This window comes from Eptatretus burgeri, chromosome 9 (genome assembly GCF_056783735.1).
Source record: "Eptatretus burgeri isolate ZD-2024b chromosome 9, Ebu_testis_v1, whole genome shotgun sequence".
Classification (NCBI taxonomy): domain Eukaryota; kingdom Metazoa; phylum Chordata; class Myxini; order Myxiniformes; family Myxinidae; genus Eptatretus; species Eptatretus burgeri.
Window position 1 is genome coordinate 64,221,127 of NC_140969.1, and position 16,959 is coordinate 64,238,085.

Consider the following 16,959-nt stretch of genomic DNA (forward strand, 5'->3'; position numbering starts at 1 on the left):
CTGCGGCGGCCATAGAATTTAAGGCAGACGCAAGGTGACCGCAAGGCGACTGCAGGGGGGGCCGCAGGAGGGCCCTAAGGAGAACGTGCGGCCAGACGGACGGTAACGAGTGGGTATATATACACCAGTTCTTTTTTTTACTGAAATAAAAATATACCAGTATATATAACTGAATATACTACAACTATAATATATCATGGTGCCCCCAGAATCCGGACGCCCCATTGAATAAATTGGAATCCGAACAATTTTTTCGAGAAAAATTTGCCCTAAAAACCTAACACATTTTAAAAAACCGAACACAACATGGCGTTCGTGTTTGTTCACGTGTCTCCCCCACCTGTTCGAGCCGCATCTTCGCGCTTTGTTCATTCAGTTCGTCGGTTGAAGTCCTTGTGAGTCGATCGATACTTTAGGCCTCAGTCACATTTGCTCTACGGTGAGGATACGGCGGCCGTACGCCCTCAATTGACAGAAACATGCAGCGGTCGCAGAGAAACAGAGGTAGCCTCAGGGTGGCCCTACGCTGTATGGCTATATATTACAGGTCGTAAGGTCGCCGTGGAATTATAATGCAGAGTTATAACTTTTTTCATTTCTACGTTCACCGTAGAAATTCGACAAGCTGAAACAAAAGAACTGGTAAAAAAAAAAAAAAATTAACCCATTCGTTACCATCCGTCTGGCCGCACGTTCGGCTTAGGGCCCCCCTGCGGTCGCCTTGCGTCTGCCTTGAAAATTCTATGGCCGCCGCAGGAACGCCCTAAGGTCACCGTGCGACATCAAATCAAAGACCGTATGGCACCCCCACGTTTTCGGTCTCCACAATTTATAAATACTATGTGCGTCGACCCGAAAAATAAAAACATATGTGACTGCTACATTGTGTGACCATGGAAATATTGCGGCCGCTGTATAATTGCAAGTGCCCATATATTTTGTAGACCATCCGGCCGTCGAGCCAAATGTGACTAAGGCCTTACCTCATGTTTTCACCTTCATTTGTGATGTTTGTTTTTTTAATCATCTTGTGTTTTAATTAATAACAAAAAAAAAATCCGATCACGTGGTGTGACGGACTGTCAGGCAAGGATTGAATTTCATAGTAAAACCAGTTGTAATTTGGAATATCCATGATTACGTCAGCCCGATGCGTTTGATGAAAGTGATTGTGGTTCTGCGGGCATCATGTTTGATGAGCTGCCCTGGGGCCGGAGCTCGAGCCTGTGTGGACCTTTGGATGTGGTGATTGTACTAGTTTCCATATAATACACCGCCACCGAAGGTCATTTACTCATCTTATTTTACCTTAAACATGGGGAATTTCAGTTTAAAGTGTCTTGAAAGTGGGTTTTCTTTGGGTCCACGAACGGATTAATTCACTTTCCATTATTTCTTATTGGGAAAATATTTTTGGAATCCGAACTTTTTGCAATCCGAACAGCCTCCTGGAACAAATTAAATTGGGATTCTGGGGGCACCACTGTATAGGCAAACACCGATACTCCGATCTCTGGCGGTAGCGCACGGTGGACGCACGGTCGACGCAGACTGCCACGGAGGCCGTACGTAGGTGCACGGCGGGCGGAGGGAACCGTGCGTCGACCCTGCGTTGCCCGCAGGTAGTCACACAGACTGCAAGGCCACCGTACGGCGACCGTGGAAATAGTGCGGCCGCAGTAATTTTTTGGGGTTGGGAAAATTCATTTTTCATTGAGAAGAGCTTACGGCAGCCGCACGAATAACGCAAGCCCACCGTACGACCTACGTATGGTTGACGTGAAACACATCTCCGTCATAGCTTGGCTTGTCGAATTGTTACGGCGAACGTAGAAATGAAAAAAGTTACAACTCCGTGCTATAATTCCACGGCGCCCCTACGGCCTGTAAAATATAGCCATATGACGTAGGGCCTCCCTGAGGCCACCTCAGTTTCTCTGCGGCCGCCGCACGTTTCTGTCAATTCAGAGGGCGTACGGCCGCCGTATCCTCGCCGTAGAGCAAATGTGACCTCGGCCTAATCACAGCCGCAAACAATACAATCGATTAAACAGCAGAGAAACACACACATCTCATAATAATGAAGAGCGTCGATGTCAACAGAAAGCGGATATCCGATAGTCTCTGCAAGGCAACGGACGCCGGTGGACGGAGTAAAAACAAGAGTATCACGAGCATGAGAGACATCCACGGATTTGACCTTCCACGAGAGAAGATTAAAAACCCCCACGTGTTTCAGAGAGTGCTCACCTCTCGCATTTTTACTCACTCACCCTGTTCAAAAGGTGAAACGGGGAAACACGACACAAGGAGAAACAATGACTCAACGTCAGGCGATGCTGCTTCCATCGCATGGCGCCAAATAATTTCTTCGAGCACCTCTCCTGAATCCTGACTCGACCTAGATTTAAAAAAAAAATTCTTCAGATTTCGTTTAAACCATCATTCGCGCTAAAACGCACTAGGCCTCAGGCAGTGAGCAGCCGCACGTGTGGGAACTGCATTGATGATCTTGATTACTGTATATCGTTCAGTCGTTCATAAAGTAGTTGTTACGTCCAAATGTCACGACAGGCTTGATGTCAGCAATGTTGTCATTGCAAGATTTGTAACTGAATTTAAATCTTCTTATTCTTCCTCTTCTTCTTCTTCTTTTGAAAATGGAGAAGTCACTTTAAAAAAAAAAACCCGCTATATTTGCATAACTAACAGAAAAACTTAAAGTGACATTTAATGAATAAAAAAATACAGTAATTACGTATGAAGGCAGAATATCAGTGGTAAACAAATAAAGACCGGTAGTAAAGATGATAAATATCATTAACACACGTGTCGTATGGAGTTATCGACGATACATGATCAAGGTGATGGCGAGCTATTAGTTGAACTTAGTGATACTCATCTCCACCCGTACCTCTTTAAATCATAAAATAGTTTTGAAACGGTCGATGTTTGGGCGGACGCAACTCCGGTTACTTCCGGTTAGCAACGGCCGCGGCCATTTTAGCGCGGTGAAAACAACCACCGTGGCAACGATTTGAACGCCGCTGCTGCCTGTGATGCTGTTCGTAATTTACCTGAATAACGCTTAGTTCCGCACGCTCTCGTATCGCTACCAGTACAACTCCATCAGCGTGCACGGCCCACCCATAGTTGTAGATCCTACGTTTTTAGATTTTCCATTTGTTTGTACCAATGCTTCAACCTTCTGAGATAAGGCATCGTTCCCAAAAGCTGTGAAGCTGTATTTTGTACCAAACACGCCTCAAAAAGGCGTGACACGTGGCTGAATGCCGTGCAGAGAGTAACCAAAACGAGGGATCCCTGGAGTCTGGGGAAACATGCCGTGCTCCGTTGTGTACACTTTGTCACTGTTCAGTGATTGATGATAATGGTATCGTTATTGTACACGGCTCATTCCCAATTCCACTTCCAAGCGATGCATGACGTCATCGCCGGGTGCTGAAGGAAGGAAGGGAGTCCTCAGTTTTCACTCCGTTTTCTTGTTAGTTGCCGGAATCCTTCGGATTTCAGTAATTATGTTTGTCGGTTGTGTGTGTCATCCTGTCTGTCTGTCTGTCTGTCTGTCTGTTTGCTTACCTTGTAGCAGCCACACTGTTTCAGTGATCATGACCAAACTGGGTAAAGATGTCGGCCACGGTCCAACTTAGACAATTGTCGTTTTTGGTGAATCTAGGTCAAAGGTCAAGGTCAAGGTCACCGAAAAACCGAAATTCTTATTTTCGCAATAACATCCGCAAAAATGGTCGTATCGACTTCAAACCAAATCCAAAATGTGCATCTTCCAATTCTGCATACAACCATATGTCTCATTGGGGTGTCACACCAACACCCTTCTTTGCGGTCGGGGGTCGAATGTCAGGGGGATCGGGTCAAAAATTTCAAATTGCGATAAAAATACCATTTCAAGTCCGATTGACTTCCAAGTTATGATCTTGACCAAACTAAGTGCATTAACTCATTAAACAGTAGCACTGTCGACTTATAAGAACCAAATTGATTTCCAGGTTTTTGTTTTTTCCAAATTGATGACAGTTATTCCGGCAATTCCTTGCTCAACGAGCAATTTCATTTGTTTGTTTGTCAAATCATCGGTGGTCTTTGTGATTTGTTGTCCTGGAAAAAAAAATGTGACATTCATGTAACTTTCATTGCACGATTCATGATAACTTATCCACACAGTAGAGCCCCGCTATAACGAATTCCAGGGAAAACAAAAATGTATTCCTTATAACGTCGTTCGTTATACCGGAGTTATTCTATTTCAATTACATGAAAGGATTGTTTGAGAAATTTTAACCGCTTCGTTATAGTGGGGTTTGCCTGTACAACATGAATCAGCTGTACAAATCAATAAGTTTGAAATCATTACTCGAAGAAGAATGAGATTATGCTTACCTTTTTCAGGTGAGAAGGGAAGTTGAATAAAATACGGCCCATGGGCCCTGTTCAGTTCCGACTTCATCGATATTGGATATATTCATTAACATTCATTGTTTTTATTCCGGCCATAATGAACTTCATACTCACGAGGACTCATTATCTTTCTTCCTGGGAAAAAAATTCATGAAAAAATAAACACTGCGATAAGGTGTACATATTATTCCATAGAAGCATTATACCAAACAAAAAGCAAAAACTACGAATACTCTTGGAGTTTTAGGACTTTGAAGATTAATTGGTCCTAATGAACTTCATACTCATAAAGACTCATTATCTTTCCTCCTGGACAAAAATTCGGAAAAAAAAAACTCCCAAACAAGCTGTAGACATTATTCCATAGAACCATTATACCAAACCAGAAGCAAAAAACTATGAATAGTCTACGAGTTTTAGGACTTTGAAGATTAATTGATTAGACTAATTAACTAAGTCAATTGGTGACGAATCTGAAATGTTATTGTGGGAGGTTCTGTGGCATCTCCCCAAGTATCATCCCTCCGAGTTTCAAATCATTCTGACCACATGTTGCAGAATAATGATCGAAAGATTGATTGCGGACGGACGGACGGACGGACGGATATATATGCATTCACAGACCCCTATGTCATGCACCCCCATTTTATAAGTCACTTCCTTCAGAACTGACTAATAATTAGGTACTGCATTGAGGCAAAGGCAAACTGATTGGCCTGTACAGTCAAAGTCACTGTATTTGAAGTGGTCACGACATAGACCTGTGGTGCCAGGTGTTGGGATGAAGGACTATCTTCGTAGTGCAGCAGACCACTTTGTAAACAAATCTTTTGTCCTTCGGAAACCTGTAGGAAACAAAAAATGGTTTCAAAAAACACCATAATGAATGTACTATTATCTTGATCTGTTGTGGCATCACTCACTCATCCTTCAAGTCGTATTTTAATAAAACGTTTCATCATTACTCGTACACCCATGCATCATAATGTCACATCAACATAACTGAGGATGCTAAAAATGTTTGGCATTCCTTGATGAGTGAAACAAAGCCCATTATTACATCACCAAGCCGACTACACTTGGGTTGGACCAGATTGACCATGGTGTGAATGGTTCGACTACCTTTCCTCTGCATTGGCAGCCCTTCCAAGATGCAACAGAATTCATTAATGCTGGCACTGCTCTCTTAAGGCCCTGTCACACCTTGACGATTTAGCCAATGTATGCCGACGTATGAAAAATTTGTCTAAAACGCTGGCACACATCGAATACGTTATGGGTAAGTTTTGTTTATATTAAGAACACGCTGGCATACGTCTTAGTACGCTGGCATACGTCGTAGTACGCCAAGCTCGTCGACAAATTTTAACATGCTTGAAATTTTTCGATGTATGCCAGCGTATGACTCACACGTTCCGCATGCGCTGGCCATAAGTTGTAGGCACGTTACGCAATCATTGACACACGTCGACACACGTTACTTCTAAGTTACTCATAAGTCGAAACACGTCGAGGTAATGTTTAGCATACCAAAAACTTATTTCTAACCTATGAGTAACGTGTTGTAGGCACGTTACGCGATCGTTGACACACACGTTACTTCTAAGTTACTCATAAGTCGAAGCACGTCAAGGTTATGTTTAGCGTCAGTGTCCCAGACTCCATGGTTTCTTTGTTTTTTGTTTTTTCTTCGGCATGACGGTGATGTTGACACTTCGATTTATAGTGCGGTTATAATATAATATAATTAATAGGCTGCCGCTCAATGATCTAAATCATAACCGCACAAGAAATCGAAGTGTCAACATCACCGTCATGCCAAAGAAAAAGAAAAAAACATGAAGTCTGGAACACTGACGGGTTCCTCCTGTGTGAACCCCATTTTTATATACCAATTCCCCTAAACGCTGCCAATACGCCATTATACGGTAGCTGTAAGTTAGTAACACGTTCAGTAAGTTCTGTGGTCGTCCAGAAGACGTCAAATACATCTACATAAGTCAATATGCGTTGGAGATACGTTACGCAGAGGTTCAAAGCACGTTACTCATAGGTTCAAAGCACGTTACTCATAGGTTATAAATGTTTCAGGTACGCTAAACATTACCTCTACGTGTTTCGACTTATGAGTAACTTACAAGCAATGTGTGTCGACGTGTGTCAACAATCGCGTAACGTGCCTACAAGTTATGGCCAGTGTATGCGGAACGTGTGCGTCATACGCTGGCATACGTCGAAAAATTTTCAACATGCTGAAAATTTGTCGACATACTCGGCGTACTACAATGTATGCCAGCGTGCTTCAGCGTGCTCTTAACGTATACAAAATTTACCCAAAACGTATTCCACGTGTGCCAGCGCATTCGGCAAATTTTTCAAACGTCGGCATTCGGCAAATTTTTCAAACGCCGAGGTAATGTTTAGCGTACCCGAAACTTATTTCTAACCTATGATTAACGTGTTGTTGGCACGTTACGCGATCGTTGCCACACGTCGACAGATGTTACTTTTAAGTTACTCATAGGCTGAAAGACGTCGGTATAATGGATCGTCCTTGTGTTAGCATCCACGGCCACGGCCAGGACACTTATTTGCAGCATTCTTCAAACTTTTCTTCGGCATGACGAGGATGTTCACACTTCGATGTCTAGCTTGGCTATGATTCCAATTGTCCATCGGCAGCGTCTATTTAAAATAGTCGAGTTTGAGCGTTTTAACACGTTCAGAAGAAACGCTTCAAATTTCAAAACCCCAGCGTCAAAAAACAAAGGCGAGTGACAGCAATTTAAATCGTTCATTGTAAACAATGAAAATAGTTGAGTGGTACCGTTTAAAAGTCGTTGAGTGTAAAAAAAATCCAATTGTTGAGCGCAAGCGTCTACTTTCAATAGTGGAGATGCAGCCATTTAAATCGTTGAGTGGCAGCCTATGAACCTACCCGTGGACACGCGGACGCAAGGAGGATCCATCATAACCCACACCCTCCCCCTCACACTCACCTACTACTGCCAACATGAACAAACTACTACTAATACTAATACTAATACTAATACTGATACTGATACTGATACTGTTACTGTTACTGCTGACATGGACATCGACTCAAAAAGGAACTCGAAAACACTGTTGGGTTCCCCTTTTATGAGCAGCATTTTTATATACCAATTCCCAAAACCGCTGGGAACACGTCTTTATATGGCAGTTGTAACCTAGAAACACGTTCATTTATTTTTTTTTTTGTCGACCGGAAGACGTCATTGGAATACGTCTACATACGTCGATGTGTGTTGGGACTACGTAAAGAATTGGCTCAAAGCACGTCAAACATAAGTTAGAAATAAGTTTCGCGTAAAAAAGACATTACCGCGACGTGTTTCGACTTATGAGTAGCTTATAAGTAGCCTTTGTGGACGTGTGTAAGCGTCCACATATCGTGTGTAAAACTTATCCCCATCGCATGCGGAACGTGTGTCATACGCCGAGTACGTCCAAAAATTTTGAACATGTTTAAAATTTCTTGAAGTACTCTACTTACTACGACGTATGATAGCGTGCTTTAGCGTTCTACTCACGTATACCAAACTTACTCATACCGTATTTGACGTGCCCCAACGTTTTAGACACATTTTTCTTAGGTCGGCATATGCTGGCAAGATCGCCAAGGTGTGACCGCGATGTTGTCACTTCCATTTCTATGGCAGTTATGATTCGAATCGTTGTGCGTCAGCCTTTTAATACGCTACGTCACGACATCGTCGGCGATGCGTGCAACGCGCTATGCCGAAGTTAGACTATCGTTGGGCATCGGTTGTGTAGGGCGACAACAGGTCAGCATTCGTTGGTATAAGTTATCTATAACACAACGAAACGTTCTGTGTCCATTACTAATATGTTATGCATACGACCAACTCGTTATGAATACGTCCGAATCTTAAAAAAAAACATCAAAAGTTCAACGTCAGCCAGCGTTTTACATACATTTTAATACGTTACCATCGCTGGCTAAAACGTCAAGGTGTGACCAGGCCTTTAGTCAGGTTCCTTGTGTAATTTTGTTGGAATTTTTTGAAAAGTAGCAAACCTATCGATTTTTGAGAAGTTTAAAATCTATATAAATAAAAAATCATGTTTCACATTTTTTCAAATTTTGGAAAGGTCGTTTTGGGGTGAAAAACGCTTTTTTTAATACCAATTTAAAAAAAATCTGAAACAATACAAAATAACCAACTGATGATGGATTACTGTTAAATGGCTAACAATGGATTTTATAAGATAATAAAATGTTGCATTTTTACTGTCGGTTGCCATGGAAACAGCATTTTTGGAGTGGAATTGCCATTAAAAAAAACAACATTTTAACTATATTTTCCATTGGATGGCCTAAATAATTGTTAAATATAGTGATCATGACTAACTTACACATAAGTATGATGATTTTCGGAACAGTTGGTTGCCATGGAAACGGCCATCTGTGCAATGAAACATTGTTGTGTCTGTTGTTCAATATCAGAAGGTTTCGGCACCTTCAGTAGTAAAACGTTTGATTTTAAGTTTTTGTAGTTTGATGAATTGTAAGTGTGATCTTGTAGGGAACATAGGTGACGCCACGTCGCAACGCCATGCCATCGGCTCAGGTTACAGTTGCTGGGTGTGGCATGACGTCGTGATGTGGAGCACTATGACGTGCAGCACTATGACGTCATTTTCAGTTCGCTTCGTTTATTCTCGATTTATTCATGACAGTTTACTTCGGAGCTTCGTTTCATCATATTCGGTTTTCAACACCTTTCTTCCTTTTTCGGTAAGTTGTGATAGCCTTTGAGGCATATGTACCTTTTTGTCATTTTATGTTCTTCTGTATGGTGTAGGATTATGGTTTGAATGGCCACGGGGTTGGAGGTTTTAATTTCGTTTCCTGTTAAGCTAGGAGTTGGAAGTCGGGCAGTCGTCATGTAATAGCTATGTGTTTATCCTTTTTCTATTATTTCGGGTTTATCTTTAAATATGTCCTTATGTGCTGGTTCGTGCTTTCATTTATCCGGAAAGAAAGTCACCATCAATGTAATCAGTCACTGACGTATTTTGTTCCATTGGATTAACTGCTGTATAACAGGATAGGATTAGGTTAGCTTTGTGCCCGGGGGTTGGAATTGCAGAGGGAGTCTATTTGAAGTTTCTATTTGGTTTACTGGCATGTAGTTAGCGCGTATTTTTGATTTCCCACTCATCTCTGCTTTTATTTTATTCAGGTACTTTTTCGTCTTAGTATCGGTTTTTATTTTGGATTCTAATAAAGTTCTATCATTGCGACATTTACCCGCATCTTCCGTTTAAATCACATAAGTTTAGGTCAATAAATTAGTCAAAGAAAATAAGGATGTTGTTTTTCTCATCTGTTTGCTTTTTATGGTGATGAATGTTATTTGTGCCCTTGATATGGCCATCGACATAGGCACAGCCCGAGTTTTATAGGCTGTATCACGTATGATAGATTTGACATTCATGAGCTGACGATTTATTTTTATATTTGCAGGACCAACAACATGATGGATGACGTACTACTGAGTGGCAAGGATTCATGCCAGACGAAAGGATCAACGAACTGGACAAAATGCGTCCTGTGCCAAGATAATTCTTCCCTGAAAGGGTCCTTGGTGTTGCAACCAAAAGTCGAGTCGTTCTGCCGTTTGATAGAGACAATGCAGGAGCCAGCCACTTTACAGGATGGTGATTATGTACAGATTCATAAACGACTTGAGGGGATGTCAGCAGAACTGTTGCAAAAGGAGAAGGCTGTCTGGCACCGAACATGCTATTCCAACGCAACTAACAAGGACCAAATTAATTGTGCCAGGGTTCGTTATGATCAGGCACTATCATCAGGGTTGCATATCGCCAAAGGGCCAGGTCGAAAGAGAAAAATGCCCGAAGTATGTCTGGAGTCGTCAAGCTCCTCCACACCATTCACTCGGTCATCCACAGACCCCTATGACAAGGCTTTGTGCTTCTTTTGCCAGAGGACTGATGCTCAACTTATTTACCTTGTACGGAGTGACAGTGCGGGCAAATCGCTGAGAGAAGCTGTTGATGTTGCTCAGAACCCTGTTTTTATGACTCGATTGAACACTGCTATAGCGCCAAGTGATGCACATGCAATTGACGTTATGTACCACAGGTCTTGCTGGACGAAACATGTCTTCCATGTCTTGTGAGATCACGACACCAAAGGAGAGAAGGATAAAGCATCAATGACACAAGTTGTGAGTTTAATTGAACTGATCAACTTGGTAGATGTCCTAACCAAGCAGCAAACTCAACTCCGTATGGAGGACATCGAGACAACATGCCTTAGAACAAAGATGCCTTAGAACATCATGTACCCACGTTCAGTAGAAAATGGCTGAAGAATAGAATCTTACAGGCGTTACCCAATGTAAGGTCAGTGTTCCAAAAGAACAGATGGAAATCTTCTATTCTCTATTCACCTGAGACATGCGAGGAAGATATGATCAATGCCAGCATTACAAATGATGATACAATGGACTATATACAAAGCAGCTATGCTTGTTCGCAAAAGTCTAGAGAACTTCTCCACTAAGTGTGGTGTAGCCATGCCCACGGGGAGGGGCATGATGATGATGCATGATGGGCGTGATGGTGGAGGAGTGGCCGTGGGGTTCGGCGAGGGATATGAGGTGTGCACGCCGTCTGAGGCGTCGTAGTAATGCTGGAGTCGGCCGGCTCGTGAGTGTACCGCGTACGGAATAAAGGAGAGCCGCGGGCACAGTACGCCCGCGCTCGCACTCGTGCAACACAGCCCGGCTCGACTGTTCCTCCGCTTCGTGTCTGCCTGCTAAGTATCTCCCAGTACAGTACAGTACAGTTGGCGACGAGGATCGGCGGATCGGCGTGTGTAAGGGCGGTTCCAAGCTACGGAACCAAGTGTCTCACGGAACATGGCGGAAGGTCGCGGCACGGCACACGGACGTGTACCCGTGTTCGGGGGAGATGAGTTCGAGTTGTTTTCTGAACAGTTGGGTTGCTACTTTCGGGCAAATGATGTAGAGGATGAAGAGAAACGCAAGGCGATCTTGCTCGCCTCGCTATCAACGGAGCACTACCGCCTGCTGAGTGATTTGGTGGCTCCAAATAGACCCAGTGATGATATGCTATCCTTTCAGGACATCGTGACGAAAATGAAGACCCACTTGGCGCCGGAGAAGTCGTTACATCTCGCGCGGTTCCAGTTCGATCATCTCGCTAAGGGTGGCGAGGAGCGCGTTGCGGACTTCGTGGCACGAGTGAAGCATTCGGCTGTGCCTTGCAAATTCACGGCAGAGGAGCGTCCGACAAGGCTCAGAGATCGTTTTATTTCTGGTCTGCGAGACGCAAAGATGGTAGCGGCTATCCTGCGATTAACCGACATCACATTCGACTCGGCGGTCGTGACTGCTTCGTCTGTCGAACAGACGCTCACGGATGTCCGTGCCATTGCTGGCCAGGACGCAATGAGTAGCTCCAGCTGGAGTATGGCAGCTAATCCCGAAGTCAATGCGGTAATCGCACAAGTGCCGCGAGTCACGCAGCCCGGAGTCCGAGCGGTGGCTCAAGTGCCGCAGGTCGCACGCGCGCCTGGCGGTGCGGGACGAGGGGCACCGCAGCACGATCGCACCGGGAGCGAAGGGGCACCGCAGCACGGTCGCGCCTGGAGCGAAGGGACTTTCCGCGGCTGCTGGGGGTGTGGGGGTCCGCACCTGCGACAAATGTGCCCGTATAAGAACACCGTGTGTTTGCATTGTCACAAGGTGGGACATTTGAAGCGTGTGTGTCGGATGGCGGGAGCCTCCGTTGGGGTCTTGGGTGACGAGGTGCGAGAGGACCCCAGTGACCTGGAGATCGGCCTGCAACCGGGGCCTGACAATGCCGGCGAACCAGAGCGGGAGATGCAACCACGGTTGAGTCTGTTTTCCGTTGGTTCGGAGATGACGACGCCTTTCACGGTTGAAGTCGAAGTGAATGGCCAACCTACTGTGTTTTGCGTGGATACCGGGGCTGCGGTGTCGGTCATGGGTGAGCGGGCGGCTCGTGGTCTTCGCGGTATTCGCCTGGTCAAGACGGCCTTGTCGTTATACACGTACACCGGTGAAGCGATTGCACCGCTTGCGAGGGCCGACGTCTCAGTGCGCTACCGAGATCGACGCGCCCGGCTCTCGGTGTTCGTTGTACGAGGGGAGGGGCCCCCCCTTTTGGGTCGGGACTGGCTGGCGCAACTCGGACTGGGTCTCCGGTTCGTACCTCCAGATGTGCCGGTACTCTCTTCGAGGCCTTCATCGAGTACCGAGGGCGAGGCTCTGGCGGGCGGCGAGAGCCGTATCAGCTCTCGCGATGAGTTCCCGCGCTTCGCTCGCGATGAGTTCCCGCGCTGTGGCAAGGTTCGAGAGGCAATGCGCATCGGTGTGGTTCAGGCAGCTTCAACAGGTGGCGGTGGGCCCGTGGCGTTAAAGGGAGTCGCGAGTCGCAGCATCAAGTCGACAACCAAGAAGCGGACTCGTGATGCGGGTTGTGGGTTGTTGTTCATGGCATATGTGTTTTTCCTTGCTCTATTGATGCAGTTTAACGTTGTTGAAATAAATGCCAGCAGTTCTCGTGTAAAAGTGGATGTGACGGAGATCATTAAATGGGAATTGGATTATGATCAATGTGATGTAGGGGCTTCAGGGATGGTGGTGGCGAATAAAAAGGTTGAGTTGGCCGTCCACTGTCCCGGGCCGCAGGTAATTGCTTTGTCATGTGCTGGGATTTTATAAAAAAAGCGCGCTGTACGGAAAAATGAATTTGCGATGCTTCGAGTATTATTCGTAATGATTTATAACGAGCCTATGATTGCAGTGTGGTTTAAGTGGAGTTGCTCCTGTCTAGCGGCCGTGTGGGTCTCGGAGATCGACTCGGCACCAAGACTGGTGCCCTGGTCTGCGTTACCTCCACCTCTGATTGCGAGCACAACTCGCTGTGTTCGCTCAAGGCCGTTTGGACGGGCGTTGGCGTCTCGACTGATGGTGGTGCGTGAGTTGTTTTGGCGCATTAAATGCATGCAGCCAGCGGCGCTATTCAGCGCCCCCGGCCAAGGTCTAAGGCTGGCGCCACGACTTCCAGATAGCGGGCTGCCGGCCTCGGGATGTTTATCTACGTCGGGTCTGCCTGGGGGGAGTGGGCCGGAGACGTTTGATGGGGCCGGAGGAGGTTAGCTCGAGAGGTCGTTACGACCTTGGCCAGAGTCATGTCAGCATGGGCCACCTGGGGGGGCGTTTTTGCTGCATAATGCTGCTGTGCTTCTCATTTTGCTGCTTCATATCGGTAACGCGGTCAGACCTGACCTTTGCTGCTCCACTCGCTCGCATCGACACATTATATGATGTGGTGTGCTATTTTCATTTTATTTCCATGATTATTATACGAAGTCCTTCGTGTTCTGCATGCTTCTTATAATACTGATCATTTAATAATCATACTTTTAGGAGGGAGGAGTGTGGTGTAGCCATGCCCACGGGGAGGGGCATGATGATGATGCATGATGGGCGTGATGGTGGAGGAGTGGCCGTGGGGTTCGGCGAGGGATATGAGGTGTGCACGCCGTCTGAGGCGTTGTAGTAATGCTGGAGTCGGCCGGCTCGTGAGTGTACCGCGTACGGAATAAAGGAGAGCCGCGGGCACAGTACGCCCGCGCTCGCACTCGTGCAACACAGCCCGGCTCGACTGTTCCTCCGCTTCGTGTCTGCCTGCTAAGTATCTCCCAGTACAGTACAGTACACTAAGGACCAACAAGATGAATATATATGCATTTGCAGATGCTGATAATACTGGGCGATTCGCTCGACATGGTAAGGCAAAGTGGTTCCAGTGCTACTTGAAGGCTGATGACGACATGGTAGATGCCTTTGCTATGCTCTGTAAGGATACTGAACTGTCAGAGGACCTATTCACAACTTTAGCAATATTTGTCTGTTCAGGTTATTGTCCAAGTGGTGTCAATATTTCCAGCATCCCTGAACTTCGGTGGCAGCTCTTCTGTAAGAACATGGCTGAGAATGACAAGTTACCACCAACTGTCGGTGCTCTGAGGCAGCATATCATGCGGGTACGTATCCAGGCATACGTTTGGGGTCAAGCAGCAATTTCTCAGCAAACATTTCTTGATCCATTAAAGAATGGCTTCCACAAGGACACGAGTGGTCAACTCAAACCGACAATAACAGATATTCTCCCTGCACCAAAGGCAATTATCGAGATGATAAGGTGCCAGTGCAAGACAGAATGTTCATCACAGAGATGTTCCTGCAGGGCCAAGAACTTAACATGCACTGATCTTTGCATGTGCAGCACTTCGTGTGAGAATGACGAGGACTCAAACATTGAACGGCATGACCAAGATAGTGATGATGACGATGGCAATGATGAGTGACATTAGAGACAGTGATGCCAACTGGCTACAAACTCATATTTGACATTAAGTACATTTCACTGATCACCATATTCATGCGTGACTTGCTTCAATATTTGAAAGCAATACATTAAATAAACAGTAATTTGACTAAATGATAGCCGTTTCCATGGCAACCATTGCTCAAAATACAGATATATGTATTCTATATTAAGAACTGTCCTCTCGTTAACAATTATGCATCATCAGTTGCTTGCTTGCGATTAATTTTGAATTTTCAGAGCTGAAATAAAAAAAAACGTGTTTTTACCCCAAAACGACCTATTTGACCACATTATATGCATTGAAAAAATGTGAAACATGGATTTTCTGTTTTGGTATTGTTTAAGCTTTCCAAAAATGTTGGGGTTAGCTACTCTCCAAAAAATCCCAACGAACGTCAAATTATGGACACAAGGAACCTGACTATCTGGCAACTCATTCCCTCCAAAACTGATGACTTGTTGTCATGGTCCCTCCCTTACAATTCATTTGTGATCCTCATTCCCTCCACCCACAATGACCATGCATTATTAGTAAGCTGGCCTTATTCCATAGCCAAGGTCTGCTTATGGTTTGTGAAAGTACTAGTACGTGCCCGTAAAAAAAAAAAAATTAAATTTTATAAATAAATATTCAAACCGCGAGCAACAAACAACAACCACGCAGGCCGTTTCTTCGCTCTCGAGTGCCCGTACGTGCGTGGCCCGGAAGTTCGAATATTATTTGCAGTTACGATTATTCGCAATTTAGTTTTAATACCCAATTACTCAATTAGCGCCAACGTATTTTGCCTTTTCGCAATGTCGTGGCAAGGAAAAACAAAAAGAGAAGAGAAGAGAGAGAAAAAAAATTACTTCCTGGCTTGGAGCATACCAGCACTCTGATGTTACCGAAATTTAGACACCGTCTAATATGAAAACGATCATAACTTGGGGCATTGTGTTTATCTATAAATGCGCATAAGAAATCGAGAAATTATCAGAATACATGAAGTCATCACTATCCGGAAGCCCGTACGTTGTAACCCATAATGGGGAACGTGGCTGTGCTTCCCTTCCCCCATCGGCCACGCCCACGCAACAACGTGTCTTGTCATTGGTTTGGTAAATAAATGGCCATAACTTGGGAAGCACTTGTCCGATTAATATCAAACCTTAAAAAGGCACATCCTCAGGTCCCCAGAAATATATCTGGCGAGTTTCAATTAGATCGGACCAGTGGTTGTCGAGAAACAACGGTCACTCTCACACACACACACACACACACACACACACACACACACACACACACACACACACACACACACACACACACACACACACACACACACACACACACACACACACACACACACACACACACACACAGATCGCTGGAATTATAGATAGATTCGCACTCCCCAGAGGGGGAGCCATCAGTCGTCTGACCCCCCGACCTCTCCCCAAGCGTCTGCTGAGGCGCCAAGCCAGCCAAATGGAGGGATCGGTTTCATGATCTCCCTTAAAGATGAATCACATGGAGGTCTTCAAACTGAGGCAATCTCATCGGTGGGTCGATCATCGGCTCGAGAGAAACAATTTACCACAGAATAAATTGATCATGATTCGAGGAGCGAGATCCATCGCTAAAGACGCGATTAGATCAGAATCAGGTTATACAACAAACAATCATCCCCATTATTGTCATCATCATCATCGATTTTTTTTTCATCAAACATATCGATGGAAAGACGGTTGGGAGCCCTTGCCAGAGGCGTTCGTGCAACCGAATGCTGCACACTGAGGCAATGTGATTTTTCTGAGGAAAATCGCACGAAATCACAGAAAAATTGACAAAAGCAAAGATTTCAGGAATGAAACGTGAATCTCCCGCGTCAGAAATATGGGCATACCAAGATGGCCGCCGGAGCACTTCAGACTGGCTTCACCTGCGCTCATAGAGATACACGGCGCATTGCGCCTCCAGGTTTATTCAATTTTTTTTTTTAGATTACATATATAAAATCTAATAACATAAAATAAATTGTTTCTGACTGTATCGTT

General features: G+C 45.0%; 1 protein-coding gene across 11 annotated transcripts in view; it reads right to left on the bottom strand.

Moving 5' to 3' along the window:
• The window catches only part of METTL17 (methyltransferase like 17), a 63,869-nt gene extending 46,929 nt beyond the window's left edge, over positions 1-16,940 (bottom strand). For 5 of the 11 annotated variants that reach the window (XM_085895387.1, XM_085895383.1, XM_085895385.1 and 2 more), the window contains exon 1: positions 2,274-2,677. In XM_085895387.1, the coding sequence (XP_085751513.1) occupies positions 2,274-2,354 (81 nt within the window). In that variant the 5' untranslated portion in view covers positions 2,355-2,677. Of the gene's footprint in view, positions 1-2,250; positions 2,678-4,419; positions 4,573-5,198; positions 5,283-16,808 lie in introns of those variants that run through there. The other 6 variants (XM_085895388.1, XM_085895384.1, XM_085895377.1 and 3 more) reach the window with 4 other exon arrangements.
• Between the last annotated feature and the right edge of the window lie 19 nt (positions 16,941-16,959).